We start from the raw sequence: 17,101 nt of genomic DNA, 5'->3' as shown, positions 1-17,101 counted from the left end.
ATAGAATCTTCCTAGTGAGGGATAAAAGAAAGAAGAAGCGACTATGAGGTCGACAAGTGATGATAATTCTTATGCTCAACTATAATAGGAGCATTGTATCAGCAAAAAAAACGCATGTGGTGTCCTACACTCAGTGGCGGAGCATCCCGATATGGTTTAATGGCAGCTGCCATACCTCGACAATCAAAACTTTCCTATATTCCATTCTAGGAAACATATGTGGTATGGTAGTCATGCTCTAGCCTTTGAATTTACAGGTTATAGGTTCAATTCCTACAACATACAATTACACACCTACGGAGGGATAATATTACGTAGAAGATATGTAACACAAATATTGTTAGAGCTAGTTTGAGAGCAAAGGATCTAGAGGGATTGGGGGGACAAAAATCCCGCTAAAACCCCTTCCTTTTTCAAAAAGTTTGGTAGCAAAAGGAGACTAGAATCCCCCTTCCTATTTTAGGCCCTCACCCACCAATTACTTTGCTCCTAAACTAGAAAAAAAACTCAAAGAGTTAGTTTGGGAGCAACATACTTCCTATTTAATTTCCTCGAATTCTCTTGCTCTTAGCAAAAAAACTTGTAGGGCTAGTTTAGAAGTAAATGATTGTTTATTCAATTTTTTCTCCCAAACTAGCCGAAACAATTTATCGGGCTAGTTTAGAAGCGAGAGAATTAGAGTAGATCTAGCATGTTGTATATAACGTCTACCTGTTCGATGCGGTTGGATTAAGGTTGTTCAGAGTGCTGTAGTTGCAATTGATAGAGATAAAATACTATAAAAAATAGAAGCGTTTAAATCCGCGGTACGGTTACACACCTACGGAACTACGGAAGGATCAGGTAACAGAGACATCAGACATCACACGCCGTTAAGAACAAGTCTAGTCAGGTCAGCCACCCCAAACGTTGTCTCGGTCAAATTCAATTCAATTGACCTGGTTCAACCGCGACCACCAGAGCCAGCACCGGACGGGTCCACCGAACCGCGTGTACAGTTGTACAGTGTACACACGGCCACCACGCGACGCCTTACCTCTCCACGTGGTCAACGGTTTGAGTTGACCCTCCTCCCCTCTGCTCCGTCCACCTTTCAAAGCCGAGGCGCCCCGGCCGCCTCTTCCACCTCCACGGCTCCACCTCCACCCCAGTCCACAGCACCCCTCCCCTCCGGCCTCCCTTCCCGCACCGCGGACGACAAGTCAAATACCGCGCGTGCGTACCACTTGGAGCCATCCGGCACCACGCCACGAGTCCACAGTCCGCGCGCCCCCCACGGGCCGTCGTCGCCCCGGCTTCTCCTCTCCTTCCCGGCTTCCCCCAACCCCTCGCGAAAGCTCGCCGCTGCTGCGTCCGCGCCCCGTGGCGGCACGGCGCGGCACCTCGTGGGGAAACCGACGGAGGCCTTCGCCGAGCCTTTGGGGGCCGGCGCTTTTTCCTGGTGCCGTCCTTCTGTACTGCCTGCGGGTGGGTTGTTCCGATCATAACCGACAAGGCGCGGCGTGCTCTCTTCCCTCGCGTTGTAGACTCTCGCGGGATCTGTCTCGGCGGCGGCGGCGGGGGTGGGGGTGGGTTACTGGGCTCGCTTCATCCTCCCGGATCACGGCGGCGGTTTGTTCAGGTGAGTGAGCCTAGCTGATTGCCCTCTCTCCTTAAGTCCTTACTCCTTACTCCTTAGTGTATGCAGAGGACGGTTCAAGGCTGGATTTTCGTTCCTGCTCTTGGTACCTTACTATCGGGCTTTTCCTGGTTCCTGGTCCCCCTCCCTGTTCACCAAGAAATGAATTAGCCCAATTACTTTCCATGTCTGTTTGTTGTTCTCTCTGACGGACGTGCGTAGGCTGCTTCCTTCTCTTGGTTGATTTCTTGCGAGACGAAGGTTCCAGCTGAATTACTGACGCTAGTTAACGAATTTCGATTCGCCAATGGTCATGAGTAATGTGGTTGTTATTGGTTAAGTGTAGTCACACGCACTGAAATCATTGGTTGGACGATAGGTATCAGCTTGCGATGGCAGGCGCACATCAGAGCTTGCCTGAGATAAATTAGTTGGATGTATGGGACAGATAATCATTGATGCACCGTCATGGCTGTCCAATAATGGATTTGCACTGAATAAATACTGAAAACTGTATTGTTTTTTTTTTCAATAAAAAAGTGTGTGCCAGTTGTGTGGACTTTGTCTGATTTTCATTTTTGTTATGACCCTAAGTCAGCTGGCCTCACCTGCCCGCGTGAACCAAGTAATTGTGTTTCAATGATTATCTACACGCACGCGCTGAGCTCTCATATATGTATATGCTGCTTGTAAGCTTGAAGCACATCAGCATTGTTTGTCTGGTTGAAATCTAAGCAAAAAGATGGCCACTAGAGTTATGCAAGCAGATTGCGCATGTATTTTTCTTACAGCTTATTACAGAATTTACTGCAAGTTCAACTACTGCACCTTATATATACTGAAACCAACACATGCTTTTCTGGTTGCAAGCATTTTAGATATCCCCATAATACATATAGTGGGTTCTTGTAGGTTGTTGTTAGAGTGGACGCACTAACCAATTCAACCCAAAAGCTCTGCCAGGATTCGAACTCGAGACTTCTGGCTCTCATACCATGTTATAGTGGACGCACTAACCAATTCAACCCAAAAGCTTAAGCTGATGGGAAAAGGTAGTTTATCCACTTATACACTTCAACAGTTGCAACATCCACTGGACAATCTTGGCCAGAATTTTAACCATAGGTTGACTTAACTTCGAAAGCATATGTATTCAATATAGCTCTTTCTACTGGTACCTATAACCGAAATTCACTCTTTTTCAGAACATGTTAGAAGCCAGGGAAGATCGGTGAAATGCTTGCATTGATATAATAAGTCCAGGCTGAAGTTATTGAGCTGACAGCACTAAGATATAATAGTTTGAGAATCTCAATGGGTTGCTTTTCTACATTTTGCAAGAAAAGAAGGGCAACGCGGCAACCAAGTTCCCACCATAATGAAGGTAGAGATCTCGTACATGGGGTACACACTTAAATATCCCTTTTTATACATTATAGTATACTGGCCCCTAGCTTGTTTTGTTTCTTATTGTGATACAACTTTGCTTTTGTAGACGTACCTGGCTGTTCAAATATAACAAAATACACTTACAAGGAGCTAGTAAGGGCGACAAATAACTTTAACCCATTGAACAAAATTGGTGAGGGTGGTTTTGGTTCCGTTTACAAGGTAATGTGCATAGCCTTCAACACAGAAACCACTGAAGTTGCGAGTAATTTAGACGTGTTTGATATTCAACAACTTAATGATGCAGGGACAGCTCAGGAATGGTACAGTTATTGCTGTCAAGGTCCTTTCGTCGGAGTCAAGACAAGGAGTAAGGGAGTTTCTGAATGAACTCGTGGCAATTTCCGACATCTCACATGATAATCTTGTGAAACTTTATGGGTATTGTGCGGAAGGAGACCAAAGAATCCTTGTTTACAATCATCTTGAAAATAATAGCCTTGCACAAACACTTCTAGGTATGGCATAGTAACTATTCTTATAGATTTAAACCAAATAATGCATAAGCATATACTATTTTTCTTTAACTATTCATCACAAAGTAATATAATAGGCCAACCGTTGCAGTTTCTGTTTAAACTTTCGATATAAGTTGGCCCTGGTCTTTGGTCCAAAAAAAAAACTTCGGTTAATTCATATATACTGTATGTCCTAACCCTTTTTATACTATTTATGATCAGGCTCCAGCCACAGCAATATCCAGTTTGATTGGAAAACACGAGTAAATATTTGCCTTGGCATTGCACGGGGATTAGCATACCTCCATCATGGTGTCAGTCCCCACATTGTTCATCGAGACATTAAAGCAAGCAATATACTTCTTGATAGGGACCTTACCCCAAAAATCTCTGATTTTGGTCTAGCAAAGCTTCTTCCACCAAACGCAACACATGTTAGCACAAGAGTTGCAGGAACACTGTAAGTGAGCGTCTGCTTTTATATTTTTTCGATTTCTTCTCTTATTGTTTCTCGAGCGCCTAGAGAAGCTCGTTCTTGTACCATCCTTTTCATTTTAGTTGGATGATACTCCCTCCGTCTCATGATATAAGGCGTAACCACTTTTTATTCTTGTCCCGCAATATAAGGCGTGCTCTCTCTATGCATACGTATATCGATGCAGTGGTATAGAGACAATTAAATGTATTTCTTGGTCTTTGAACCAGAGGTGGTTACGCCTTATATACTGGGACGGAGGGAGTACTTGTTAAATTTTAAGAAATGTCCAGAGAGTTCAGCAAAGCAATAACATTTGTACTTACCTGTATATGATATATACATGTGGCCTATGAATACTTTTTTCAGCTTTGCTTACTCCGTTTTAATTGGCAGGGGTTATTTGGCTCCTGAGTATGCTATTCGAGGACAGGTGACACGCAAATCAGATGTGTACAGCTTTGGCGTGCTGCTTCTGGAAATTGTTTGCGGGAGATCAAACAGCGATACAAGATTAGCATACGGAGATCAGATACTCCTCGAAAAGGTCAGATGACGCTCTAGAGTACAGTTGACATGTCTTTCCATCGCTGCTTGTGTAGTTGAAGAATTTTGTTTCGCGATTGTTGATTTTTTTAGGCAATTACTGTAGGGGGGTCCCCTACAGTGTTCATCAACCAAGGAGTATATTTACAGATTGTTGATTTATAGCACTACTTTCTATTATCTGAAAATGAGTACGACAATGATGATGCATGATTCGGGTGCGCAGAACTGTAGTCAATGTTTCTCTTTGTCAATGGCATTTCAAAATTTCTCTTCTCAGAATTAATGTAGCTAGTATGGGTATGGCCAATGCCGCACACTTAAAACTGGTGCTATAGACCACCAGGAGCTTTGTTTTCAGCTCCCTCGGTACCAAAATATAACTCGTTTTAAACTAATCACATATTCATTAAGTAACATATGAATGTTGTATTATTATCATTTGAATGAATGTGGACAGGGAAAAAAAAGTGGGATAGAAAGAACTATATTTTGAGACGGAAGGAGTTACCTTTTTTGGATTTTTCCTGAAAACTCATCGTACGACACAAACCTTCTAAACACAGCTTTTTGTTCTTTACTGCCACAGTTCCCAGAGATCACCAACGGGGCTCTCCTCTTGCAGACATGGATGCACTACGAGCAGGGGAGTCTGGAGAGGATCATAGACAGGTCCTTGGGCGGCGGCGACCTGGACGTGGCGCAGGCCTGCAGGTTCCTGAAGGTCGGGCTGCTGTGCACGCAGGACGTGACGAGGCACCGGCCCGACATGCCGAGGGTCGTCGCCATGCTGACGGGCGAGTGGGACGTCGAGCCGGAGACGGTCAGCAAGCCCGCCATAATCAGCGACTTCATGGACCTCAAGGTCAGGAGCACGAGGAAAGCGAGCGACAACGTGGCCACGCCGCCTACGTCCTCCTCGACGTTCCTGTCCTCCCTCATGGCGCACTCCTCGCCCTTGCTGTCGAACGAGTCCACGCAGGCCTCCATGGCGTTCACCGGGGTGTCGGATCGCGAGTGATCCTTGATCCCTTCGTCAAAGACTGGTCAGGCTGGCTGGTAGTGACCTGAGTTGGTTGGAGGTGTGGAAGACATGTGTAGTGTAGGCAGGCAGGCACAGATGGATTTAATTGCTTCGTTTGTAGGCGCAACATCATTGTTGAGTCAAAAGGTTCAAGTACATGTGAGGAAACTGCTTTGTGTGCAATTTTGGATTGAAGACGCGATTCTTTTTTCCACGGTGTAAGTACAAGCAAGCCCAGAAGAAGAGGTTACCGCGTCCGGCCCAAGAACAAGAATGTATCTGGCCCAGATTGGGTTTCTAATACAATTTCCCTTCTCTACTGAAACTGAAACTGTCCTCGCCGGCCGTCGCCGCCGAGGCCCCGATCTCCTCCTCTTCCCCGTTTCCGACTAGGTCGCTAACACTCGGATGCATCAATGATCCAGCGAGCTTCAGTTACATCACTTTCGATAACTGAGACACTGATGCGTTGTCCCGTAGGCGTCCAACATCGTCGCACGCACAGGCGTTCGCGGTTCGTCCATCGTCCAAGCAGAAGCAGCTGCCATCCGTCCTGTTCCCTGTCTCTGTCACCGCAATTATGCGAGGTCGTCGCCGTGCAAGACGGGACCCAGGTGTTCCGTGCTCCTCCCAACCAGAGGACTCCAAACAAATCTTGGCACGGTCCTTGTGGATGCCGGGCTGCGTACTGGCCCGCCGCTGACCCCCTACGACATGCATGCGCACGTCTTTGTAGCACTGCTAGCTCCTGCCCGACTTGGTCCATGCACTGAAGCCTGCAGGTCTGCAACAATGGCGGCTGCTGCTGCTGCTGCCTGTTGTGTGCTGACTGGCTGGCCGGCCAAGCGGCCAGGAAGGCGGGAGCTAGCACGTACGACATACGTGGACGATGAATGAGTGACCCGTGCAGTGCAGTGGCCGTGGCCGTGGCCCTTGCCAAAGTGGCAACGGCATGCGTGGTGATCACGGAGAAAATGGTGTGGTGGTGTATGCAGCTCATTCAAAGTTAAGCAGCTTTGCATGAAATGCATGCGTTATGTTCAGATCAGAGGCGCCTCATCTGTCCCTCTGTGTGAATTGAAGGCACACCTGCTGGCTTTTCTACAAGTTTGTTTCTGCTGCCAAAATGCAGGAACCAACGTCAACCGAACAGATGGATCCCAAAGCTGTTTTTTTTTACTTCCAGAAGCAACTGCATTTTTATAGTCAGTTTTTCTAGCACCTTGTGTACTCTTTTTTTTGTTTTATCTTGCTATTTTTTAAAAAAAAAATTGGTGGAAAATGGGAAGACGTTCTATAGCTGTTTCAACTTGAACAAATTTTTCACAGCTCATAGTTCAACTAAATAGACTCTAAATTCTAGTAGTAGCTCGCACATGACACTTCGTTCCATGAACCGTGGAAAAAAGGAAAATTTCTAGTAACCAGCTGTCTATTTGAAACAATGGAGAGACATGATTTTTTTTGGGGGGAAGGGGAGGGGGGAGGAGGATGGGCATTTCTCGGTTCACTCAATATACTCTCTTTTAATGAGTACACCCCTACAAATCGTAATACGCTGCTTTGGAAACTTAAACTCCCTCAAAAATATATAATTTTCTTGTGGGTATCTAGGTAGGGCCACGGAGTTGTTACTCTCACCAGTGACAACTTAGCTAAGCTCGGGTGGAATCTGGAAAGGTAGCATGAAATGCAAGTTTTGTAATTAAAATGATAGTATTTAGCATTTTTTTAAATTGTTACCTTGCTATAATTATTTGGAGAATTACTTACCATCAGTATTAATCATATAATGGGCAATTGGGTTGCTAACAATAATCTCGCATATAGAAAAAACTCCTAATTGGAGTGACGGTATTGTTTTGGTCTTTTGGCTTTGTCGCAATGATGGTGTTTTAAATTTTAAACCAAAACCTATCTATTATGTAGGTTCTATTCAGGGGAACATACTGGTTCAGATTTTGGAGATTGTTGCAGAAAGAAGAAGCTCAACAAAAGATCCTTACAGTATGTCGAGCCTTAGAGGTGTTAGATATATAGAGATCTTTGCAAGCTATGATTGGAGATCCAATGCTAGATTAGAGGGTGTTTGATTCGTTTATGTGTTTTCTCTTAGGATGTTTCCTTTTGTTTAATGGTGGATGTTTGTTATTTTCAGATCTGCAAAGCTGTATGCAGGAGAGTGCGCAAAAGGCTAGATTTTTTTTTCATTATAAAAAAACTATATTCAACGTGTTTTGGTTTCTTTTCAGTAGGCAGTATCTGTCAAGAGGACCCACACAGGCCACAGCAAGCCCCAATGCAAAGCATAAAGCTGGGGGGAGCATGAACTGAGCTGGCACAGTCCAACTTTCTGTTCGTGTACGGATATATACCGGACAAGCGCGCGCCCGTAATTTAAGCTAGCTAGACATTTGCTTTTAAAGATCGAGCAACAACCATCATGAAAATTGTAAAAAAATGTGCAACTCTTTCACGTCATCGTTGCACAAAAGCCCTCATATAGCTAGACAATTGAGCTAGAAAAACTAATTCGTACGTTCTTCGTTCAGATTTCAAGTCGTTTTAGCTTTTAAGATCTGTAGTTTTTAGCGTCTATCTAAAATTCTAAGTGCAGTGTGTATGTACAATTAATGTTTAGATGCATAAAAAAAGGAAAAGTTAGAATAGCTTGTAATTTGGAACCGAGGAAGGAATACTAGCCATGCAGATGGATGATGCCAAAAGAAAGTTCAGTGTTCGGATAAACACGTACTCTCTAAGCTAACTCATGCACCGAGGACGCATGTGACGATGGTGTGATTGCATGAAGATGCAGTGCAATGTTTACTTTGTTTGGATATTTTAATATTTATCTTAATACATATGGATTGACGCGGGTATAAGTTAAACTAATTTACACCCCCAATCTAACCCGAACAAAGCCTGAGTTGGTGTCAAACTGTCAATGCTCATCGGTTTTGTTTTGGTTTCTCCGATCGGTCTGCTGGTGCTTCGATCTGGGCCTGTTTTTTATGTTTTTTTCTCTCTAAGTAGTAGACTGGCGGTTGGTGTTGTATATCAGGGACAGGGTGGTTTTCTTTTTCTCGTCTAATATATTAATCAGAAAATCTCTTATCGCCTTTTTTCCCAAAAAAAAAAAGGTTGCCCTACTTCGCAAGTATTTTCTAGTACTTGATGATGTTGAAGTGAGCATATGCTAAAACCAACATGGGTGAAAAAGAAAACATACATAATGAATGAAGTAAAATTGCATCCAGTGGCCTTATGAAAACGCATGTAACCAAGTATATATATTGAGATATATCTGCAAGTGTGTTTCTTTTTTAAACAAAAAGGAAAACAACTGGTGAGAAATTTGGCGGCCATATGTATTAATATCGAACAAGAAACTTATTACACAAACAACACAAAACACATGCATGCATCCACACAACAACAGCAGAAGCGACAACATGACACACACTCCACAACATAAACTGAGACACGCCATAACAATAAACCGCTAACATAATTAACCACCAAGGCAACCTAATGCCAACCTGCATGCCGCAACAAGCGCGGTGGGGGAAGGGTCACTAAAATGATGCCTATATGGAGGAATATTACATGTACAGTAGATGCCTTCACTACCCTAAATTTAGATGATGAGGTCGTCATCTACTCTCTTCAGTAGCATCCTCTAAACGATCCTCTAAATTTAGTGAACGCTGTTGGATTCTCTCTCTATATAGTTTCTCTAAACGATCCTCTATCCATTTGCATACTTAAAACAACCGGTTTAGAAAAATTAAAATATGTACAATACATTTAAGAATATGACAAATACGTCTGTACAAAAATTAAAAATTTAAAAATGTCTTTAATATATGTATTTACGTATAGAGTACGTGATTTAGAAAACGTTGTTGGAAAGAAAGAAGATATATGGGATGAAATCTTTTAGAGGAGACTATATTAAACGGATATAGAGGACGTTGCTGGAGACAGTCTTAACACCAACCGGAGAACCGGTACAAGATCTTTCAATCAAAAACCACTAGCTAGGCATGCATTACACACAAACAACTACTCTCTCTTTCTCTCTGTTCTAATAAACTATATATAAGGTGTCCCAATTTTTCTGCATACGTTGTTTTCATTATGTATCTAGACATAATGTATATATATTTAAGTACATATATAATAATGTCCATGAATCTGAAAAAAGTTAAAATGTCTTATAATTTGTATCAGAGGGAGTAAATTTAAACGACATATATGAATATGATATCATCACTTAATCTACCGCATATACAATGACTACAAGGATTATATGTATGTGTACTTTCTCTGTCGTTCAAAATTAACCTTTTGGGAAAAAAGATGTGTGTGGTCCCTCGAAAACCTTTTGAGAGAAATTCCTTCGCGCACTGTTCACTGTGCTAGCTAGCTACAAGCAGCTCCTTCCACGTACTGATCATATGATAAGCCCCATGCATTGGAGAAACACTAATATATAACTATATACAGTATAAGGGCTAGTTTGGGAACACTATTTTTCTAAGGGTTTTTCATTTTTCTAAGGGAAATTAGTTTATTTTTCCTTGGGAAATTGGAAATCCCATGAAAAAATAGGGTTGCCAAACTAGTCCTAAGGATTGAACTGAACTGAAAAAAAATCAAGGAACAAAAGAAATTAATGAAAACCCAGACACCCGCCTTTTAACGGGTTAATTTGTTGATTCATGTAATGTAATGTAGTCCAGTAGGAACTGGGCCTTGGTTGTGTGTTTTACATTTGCAGCACCAATCCTAGCTAAATGCGTGGCAGTTTCATTTGAAAACAACAGTAATAATAAGCGGAAAGATGCCTATATATATGAATGATGTTCACTGTAGAGAGGGCAGAAGAAGCAGTAGAAAGGATTGACAGATAAGAAAAGCGAGCATGTAAAAAACAGAAATAAATCAAACCAAAGCATGATCACGTTGACAAATGACAATGTATATACTCAATTCAGATTAATAATACAGTCTAGATCAAAATAAAGATCGATGGTAAAAAAATGTTGTGTGTATGTTTCTGGAATTCAGGGATCACACGACGTACGCACGATGGTATATTGAAGCATACATATCCCAAAGCATGCAGAAGGCGAGCTACTAGCGATATGTGTACTTCATTTGAGGCAAAGGATGATCGATCTGCCATGTGTTAAAAACCACAAACAAATTGAAACCATACAAGTTCCTGATAACCTCACAGCTGGTTTCTTCTCGGAGCTGAGCAAGCTGCTGCCATTATTCTGGCAAACTGGCCGGTGAGGAGAAGCACACAAAATTGTAATCCACACACCAGTTTGGCTATAGCTTCCTCCCTTGGGCCGGCTCCCTGTGCAAAAAGAATGGAGGAGATGTATATATATGCATGCATATATACCAAACATGAAATTACATCATATCGAAACATGAACATATGGAAACACACACATGGTACTAGCCATCAAAAAGTGGCATGAAGAATGAATCGAACAAAAGTGCATGCATGCATGGATGCATGCTTGGCCCCTTGCACGCCACCCACAGCAGGCAACCTTAGCATCTGGGTTGGGCGCTACATGTGTGGCATACAGGGAGCCAGGCACGCACACAAATCTGAATTTGATCAAACCTCTTTATGTACGTATTTGACTCTCTGTTTATCTCTGTCACACAACTGTATTTGCAACTGTGCAAGGAATGAAGAGACTGGCCGGCCAGGAGAGCACAAACATGTGTTCCGTTTTGGGCATGCAGTATAACGCTATATGTAGCGAGCTAGGAACAGAACTGGAGCACGATGAGCAACAAAGACAGCAAGATGAACAGACTTGTGCTAGCTGGAGGGGAGGAGGAAGGTAGCAGAGATCTAGGGTTAGGGTTGAGAGAGGAGGAAAGAACAGCTAGCGAGAAGGCGTGAAGGAGATGGAGGTAGAAGAAAGAGCAGGAGCTGGATTTATAGAGGAGAGGAGATCGATCGAGGGGGGGCAGCAAAGCATATGCTAGCAGCTGGACAACACATGTAGGAAGAGGAGTACACACAATACAGCACAGCTCAAGTAGCTCCATGGCCACCTGCTCACCGAAAAAGTACTGTGGAGTATAGTACAGCAGCTACACAAAGGAGGGAATGCAAAGGACATGGAGCACAAGACACTGGCGAGAATACTTCCCAAGGGGACTAAAGGATGATGCAGCTTTTGATGCAATTTTTTTATATATATATTGAACCTAAAGCGCTGGCCGGCCTAACGTCTCTCTCTCTCTCTCTCTCTCTCCGGCCGGCAGCACCACCCAAAGCAGCCAATGGTGTGGTAAAGCATGTCGCAATCCAACTATCAAAGCAGCTCTTCCCTAGCTACTAGCTACAAGTTAGGAGTCCTACCTATGGCACTATCTCTCTTCCTCCCACGTCCCTGCAGGGCTAGCATGCCCACGAAGCCGTCGAGTGCTAGCTATACAGGCGGCGAGCTCTGGCGGCAGAGACGACGGCGACGACGACGATAGAGACTACGTGGACGAAACGGCAACCTAGGGTATGGTATCGCCTTCCTCTTCCTACGGCGGCCGCCACTTTGCTGTGCAGACGAGCGAGGGACGCAGCTTCCTCTCACTCTCTGTCTCGCAGTCCCACGAGGGCCAGCGCGGTGGAATGGAAGGAAGTGGGAAGCGCGCGGGAACGAAAGAGAGAGGGCAGCCACGGATGGGAGGTTTGGTGGTGCATGTAGACGGTCTGTAAAGTTTGATGACTCTGACTGATGAAGTGGATTTTGTCTGGAGCACTTGGCCGGGCTCCAGATTCCCCCCACCCTTCTCGCTAACACCGAGCCACCAGTCCACCACCATACTAGACCGTACCACCAGCAGTCCACCAGGCAAAGGCAACGGACATGTCTACATAGAATAATGCGTTCATCTCCAGGATATTTAATACTAAAAGCATGTTTGGTTTCTTTATTCCGGTGACTTTTAGTTCCACAATTAAAATTTAGTCTAGACCTTATTTGGTTCTAGGGAACAAAAATATTCAGAACGTTTGACAATTTAGGGATTGAAAATAATGGACTAATCTTTAGTCTCTGTGGCGCCTAATATATTGCTACAATACACCCATATACTATTTTCTATTTGTAAAGAGTATATCTCTATATTTAAGACCTATATATGGCTCGATAAAATATCGTAAACAAAAAGGTATATCTCTATATATATAATGTGTGTGGTTATTTTTACAATTCGGCCTTCAATTGCAAGTTTTATAAGTTGTTAGGATGTCTGTAGCAGTTTACATATCCTATCTTTCATCTTATATCTTAATATGTTCGTTTGGCTTTAATCCGTACCAGCTTCTATTACTTCTACAATATTTTTGTCTCTATAGATTGCAGTTGCAGCAGTACCATGGTACGGTCTACATAACAAAATAGTGTTTTTCCACGACTATATACACGATCAGACAACCTAGTGGTAGTTTTCATGTTTTGACCTCTACTTGGTAGCCTTTTTTTTAAGGTGGCTAGTTGTTGTTTTTATATTGCTAGTGTATGTTTTATATATGTGTCTACATTAATTATCATCTATTTAAATATAGACATAAAAATTAACCAAAAGCTTTAAAAACTACTATTTGGGACAGAGGGAGTATTACATTATAGGATGGAAGGAGTATTGAGTATAAGTGTATAACTTTGTAGCTTTCTAAAAACAGAAATTGCAGAAATATTTTTCCCAAAAAAATCTTGCATTAGGGGTTATTTTCGTTCACTGGTTTTTAGGACGTGTTTGGCCTGGCTCCACTTCGCTTTAGAGTAGATCCACTTTAAAACTCTAAGTGGAGCAACTCTGATCCAGATTTAATTGGTTTTCTCATAACCAGTGGCAGTGACGGGTAAATAACTCCAAACACCACATCTAGCTTGCTTTTTTAGAGTTTGTGGAGCAGCAAAAGAGATACTCCAAAAATCTATATTGCAGCTCTGAAAACTTTATGGAGTTTACAACTCTGTACTTATGGTGTTTGACAGGCTCTTGACAGGTTCTTCTTAGAGTTCTGCTCTGGAGCCATGCCAAACATGCCCTTAGTATGGTGAATGTTCTCTAATTTAGATCTGGGGGCAATGGCTCGACAACCACCCTGTAGTTAACTACTGGATTTTGAATATTATGGGAGCATTTGGCAGAGCTCTCATAGCTTCGCTCCCAACGAGAATCAGTCCCGCAAAGCCAAACGGTAAAAATCTGAACTGCTCCATTATGGGAGTAGAGTAAATATAGTCTCTATTTTGTACTAGAAAGTGAGAGCAAAAAAACCTGCTTCCCACCGATCCCAATCTACTCCCTACTCTCTAACCCATCAGGAATTATTTCACAGCCTATTTTACCAAACAGTTTTCATCAAATAGATTCACTTTTGCTAGAGAATCACTCTATTAGAAAATTAGCTCTCGGAGCTAGAGAATTATGAAGCGGAGCTCTGCCAAACGAGCCCATATATACATCACAAAGATTAGCTTGCTTCACCCGACAGGGATCAACTAACAGAGGCGGTGTGTATATATATATGTATATACAATAATTAACAGAACCCTTTGCTCACCAAAGCTAGCTAGCATCCACATCTGTGACCTGCAACACTAGGCCTTGTCTGCTCCAGACCGTTACACGCACCACACAGCGTTGTTAATTACTTCGCTTGCTCAGCTCACTCATGCCGTCAAGCTAAACCACCCCATCATCAGGTGTATTGTTCAACGCAAGATGATCTCAAGTTTTTTTTTTTTTTGGATTTTTCAGATCTCACGTATTTTGACTAATTGCAGTGGTCGCTGTCGATCGCTGAGGGGCACGTAGCCGCAATGGGCTAAATTTTAGTCCATGTTACGTAGGATGTTTTATGTTAGTTAAAAGTATTATTAAATGTAGTGTATTTATAAAACAGATTGCACATATGTATACTAGACGGTATGACGAATCTATTAAGCCTAATTAGTTCATATAATTCATCAACGTGATGCTAGGATAAATATTTGCTAATCCTAGATTAATTAGGTTTAGTGTCAGTTTGTTTCCCTTCATTTTGAGTAACTAGAATTTAACTAAAGGAGTAGGCTATTTTTTTAGAATGTGACGTTCCACAATTTTCTAAAATATACATATAAGTCTATCTCAAATTCATAGGGTGAAAGATGAAAATTAATTTTATAGATTTACATGATACTTTTTCTAACGTACAATTTATAGCATACTCTTCTGCTACTTGTTTCTCTATAACATAAATGTAGTGTATAACTATCTTTCTGATATGATTTAGGATAACATACAAATGCATGACATAAATAAATATATTAACTCAATTAGTTTTGTCTAAATTATAATTATTAGAATAGAATTCAATTCCAACGAAACAAATTAAACGGGGCCTTAGTGAGTTTGTCTTGTTAATTCTTTTGTAATTTAACTACATTTAATGTTTGTAATTGTTAATTCCGGTTTGTCACGAACCAAGCTTTGGCCAGGATAACCGACCACCCTCTGAATTATTATTATAAAAAAACGGCCATGCTGGCCTACATGCACGCGACAGGGTAAAGCTGCATGCATGCGTGCATGGTGCATGAGTGCATCTAGTTAGCTTAGAGACCCTGCTTGCGTTGCGCTGTTGTGTTTTGATCCATACGCACATCCGCCGCCGCTGTAGCTGTAGCTGGCGATGGATGGATGGTTGCTGCCTTGCTGGCGCAACGCGTGCATGGCTATCATATCATGGCTTGTAGTGCTTGGGGCCTTTCTCCCGTGGGGAGAACAAGGGAATGTTCTCCAGTTTTGTTTTTTCTGCAGGTACACCGGTCGAGACTACACGGAAACGGTATCACGTGGCCTGTGGCTCTCCTGCAAAGAAACAATATAGAAGTCCTGCAAATAAGCAATATAGAAGTGTTTTTTTATCTATTTGTACTAATGTTTTTTTTTTTTCCAGATCAACTGGTAGAAACGTTTAATTTTCACAGGCGGCGGTTAATCGAAGGAAACGATCTCTCTACTAACGGCAGCAAGCAAACGTACGTAGACATGTGGTTGGTGAAAGCAAAGCAGATCGATGAGGAGGCCGGCCGGCCCGGATCAACAACAAGATCCACAAAGGTGGGATTTACTTGGACGTACGACGACGTGCACGGGAGTGCGTTGGCTTCCTTGAACAAAAAGGCTCGTGCTTTACGTTGCGGTCACCGGTCAGTACCCAGGACTAGGATCAGGCCCAAGACGCTGTCGCCGCGGCGGTTCGAGGCCCACGGCCCAAGCTTCTTGCGTAGGTATCCATGGCGGACCAAGCAGCTGGATTCTGAATGGCGCGGCGAGACCGGGCCCGACCCCGCGACAGGTGCGTGCGTGGACGCGTCACGTCGCCACGCTTTGCTGCCCCTCCTGCGCCGCCCCGCCTGGCGGCCTACCACTCCTGCCGAGTAATAAATGCAAGCGCGCGGAGCCATGGCGATCTCTAGCTCCGTTCGCGTGCAGGATCTTTGCGTTGGCAGCGGGGAGAGAGCATAGTTGTACCACTCTGTTGCTTGTCTTGTATTTTTTTACGTACGAAAATGATGGTTAGAATCTCAGTGAATCCTTGACTGAGACCATTATGTAACTTTGCGTATCAACGGCTTATGTTTACTTTCCAGTGGGCTGTGGGCCGTCCACATCCGATGAACCGAGAATTGAACACGGACGAGCACCAACGTGGCAGCTGAACCCATGGGCGCGCAGGCCTGTTTGTTTCAGATCAGGTGCGGACGGTCTGGCCTTCATCAGTCGTCGTATCGTATCCGGATGGATGGCAGGGCACCAGGACAGGGTGGATGATGGGCATGGGATTGGGGGGGGGGGTGCGCATGCAAGCAGTGCAGACTGCAGGGGCGCATCAGCTGCCTGCCCGAGGCATAGGCATGGCGCGTGTCGCGTCAGCGCGCAGGCGCCGACGACGTCCGCCCCGCCTGGCGCCTGCGGCGATCCAGTGCCAGAGCGCAGGCGCATGGCGATTTTAGGGTCTATTTGGTTTGATGTATAACTTACCACACTTTGCCTAACTTTTTTGTCTAAGTTTAGTTCTTAAATTCGAACGACTAACCTTAGATAAAGTGTGACACATTTAGCCACGAACCAAACAGCCATTTAATCTTGCTGGGCGCAAGGCAGCAACACCACCGCTCACTTGCGGCCTGCTGCTGCTGCTGCGGGCCTGCGGCAGGTGATGGGGTGAATGAATGAACGAATGAATGACCCAAACAACCAACGCAACGCAAGGGAACGGAGGGGCTGTGAATGCCCAAGGCTGGGACGCTGGATGGTCGATGATGGCTCCGGTCCCGGGCGGCCATGCTGCCTGCTTGACTAAGAACCAATATCGCGATATATTCCGATATTTGCAATTTTTAAAATTTGAGAATAAATTTATTTTCCCGCTATTTAAAACACCGCTAAGAACCCAGAACCCTACTGCTACTACTGGCATCCACCCT

At 43.6% G+C, this 17,101-nt stretch overlaps 1 protein-coding gene and 1 long non-coding RNA gene across 7 annotated transcripts; one reads left to right on the top strand and one right to left on the bottom strand.

The window, feature by feature from the left end:
• Positions 1-1,065: 1,065 nt before the first annotated feature.
• On the top strand, positions 1,066-5,935 carry LOC100194403 (putative protein kinase superfamily protein). 6 transcript variants are annotated; one of them, XM_035966688.1, is made up of 8 exons: positions 1,112-1,621; positions 2,531-2,670; positions 2,824-3,002; positions 3,114-3,229; positions 3,315-3,525; positions 3,748-3,985; positions 4,397-4,547; positions 5,172-5,935. In XM_035966688.1, the coding sequence occupies exons 3-8, from the start codon at positions 2,933-2,935 to the stop codon at positions 5,565-5,567; spliced, it is 1,182 nt and encodes a 393-aa protein (XP_035822581.1). In that variant the 5' UTR covers positions 1,112-1,621; positions 2,531-2,670; positions 2,824-2,932; the 3' UTR covers positions 5,568-5,935. The 6 variants fall into 6 exon arrangements, with proteins under 6 accessions (XP_035822582.1, XP_008676646.1, XP_008676647.1 ...); XM_008678423.4 differs by having other exon boundaries at positions 5,136-5,935; XM_035966689.1 differs by lacking the exon at positions 2,531-2,670 and having other exon boundaries at positions 1,066-1,621; positions 3,321-3,525.
• LOC103654891 (uncharacterized) lies at positions 5,754-12,251 on the bottom strand. The gene is made up of 2 exons (XR_004857986.1): positions 11,043-12,251; positions 5,754-10,944 (listed from the first exon to the last, which is right to left on the bottom strand). It is a non-coding gene; the product is annotated as an uncharacterized lncRNA (long non-coding RNA).
• Positions 12,252-17,101: the final 4,850 nt, after the last annotated feature.

This window comes from Zea mays, chromosome 4 (genome assembly GCF_902167145.1).
Source record: "Zea mays cultivar B73 chromosome 4, Zm-B73-REFERENCE-NAM-5.0, whole genome shotgun sequence".
NCBI classification, from domain to species: Eukaryota; Viridiplantae; Streptophyta; class Magnoliopsida; order Poales; family Poaceae; genus Zea; species Zea mays.
The sequence above is the reverse complement of the archived record's forward strand: the minus strand, read 5'-3'. Positions and strand labels throughout refer to the sequence as shown.

Bases quoted from the DNA above. Each gene is read 5' to 3' on its own strand.
- LOC100194403 (XM_008678423.4), top strand. From the start codon at position 2,933: ATGGGTTGCTTTTCTACATTTTGCAAGAAAAGAAGGGCAACGCGGCAA. The intron at 3,003-3,113 runs GTAGAGATCTCG...TTGCTTTTGTAG, and splicing joins AAGTTCCCACCATAATGAAG to ACGTACCTGGCTGTTCAAAT. The intron at 3,986-4,396 runs GTAAGTGAGCGT...TTTAATTGGCAG, and splicing joins ACAAGAGTTGCAGGAACACT to GGGTTATTTGGCTCCTGAGT.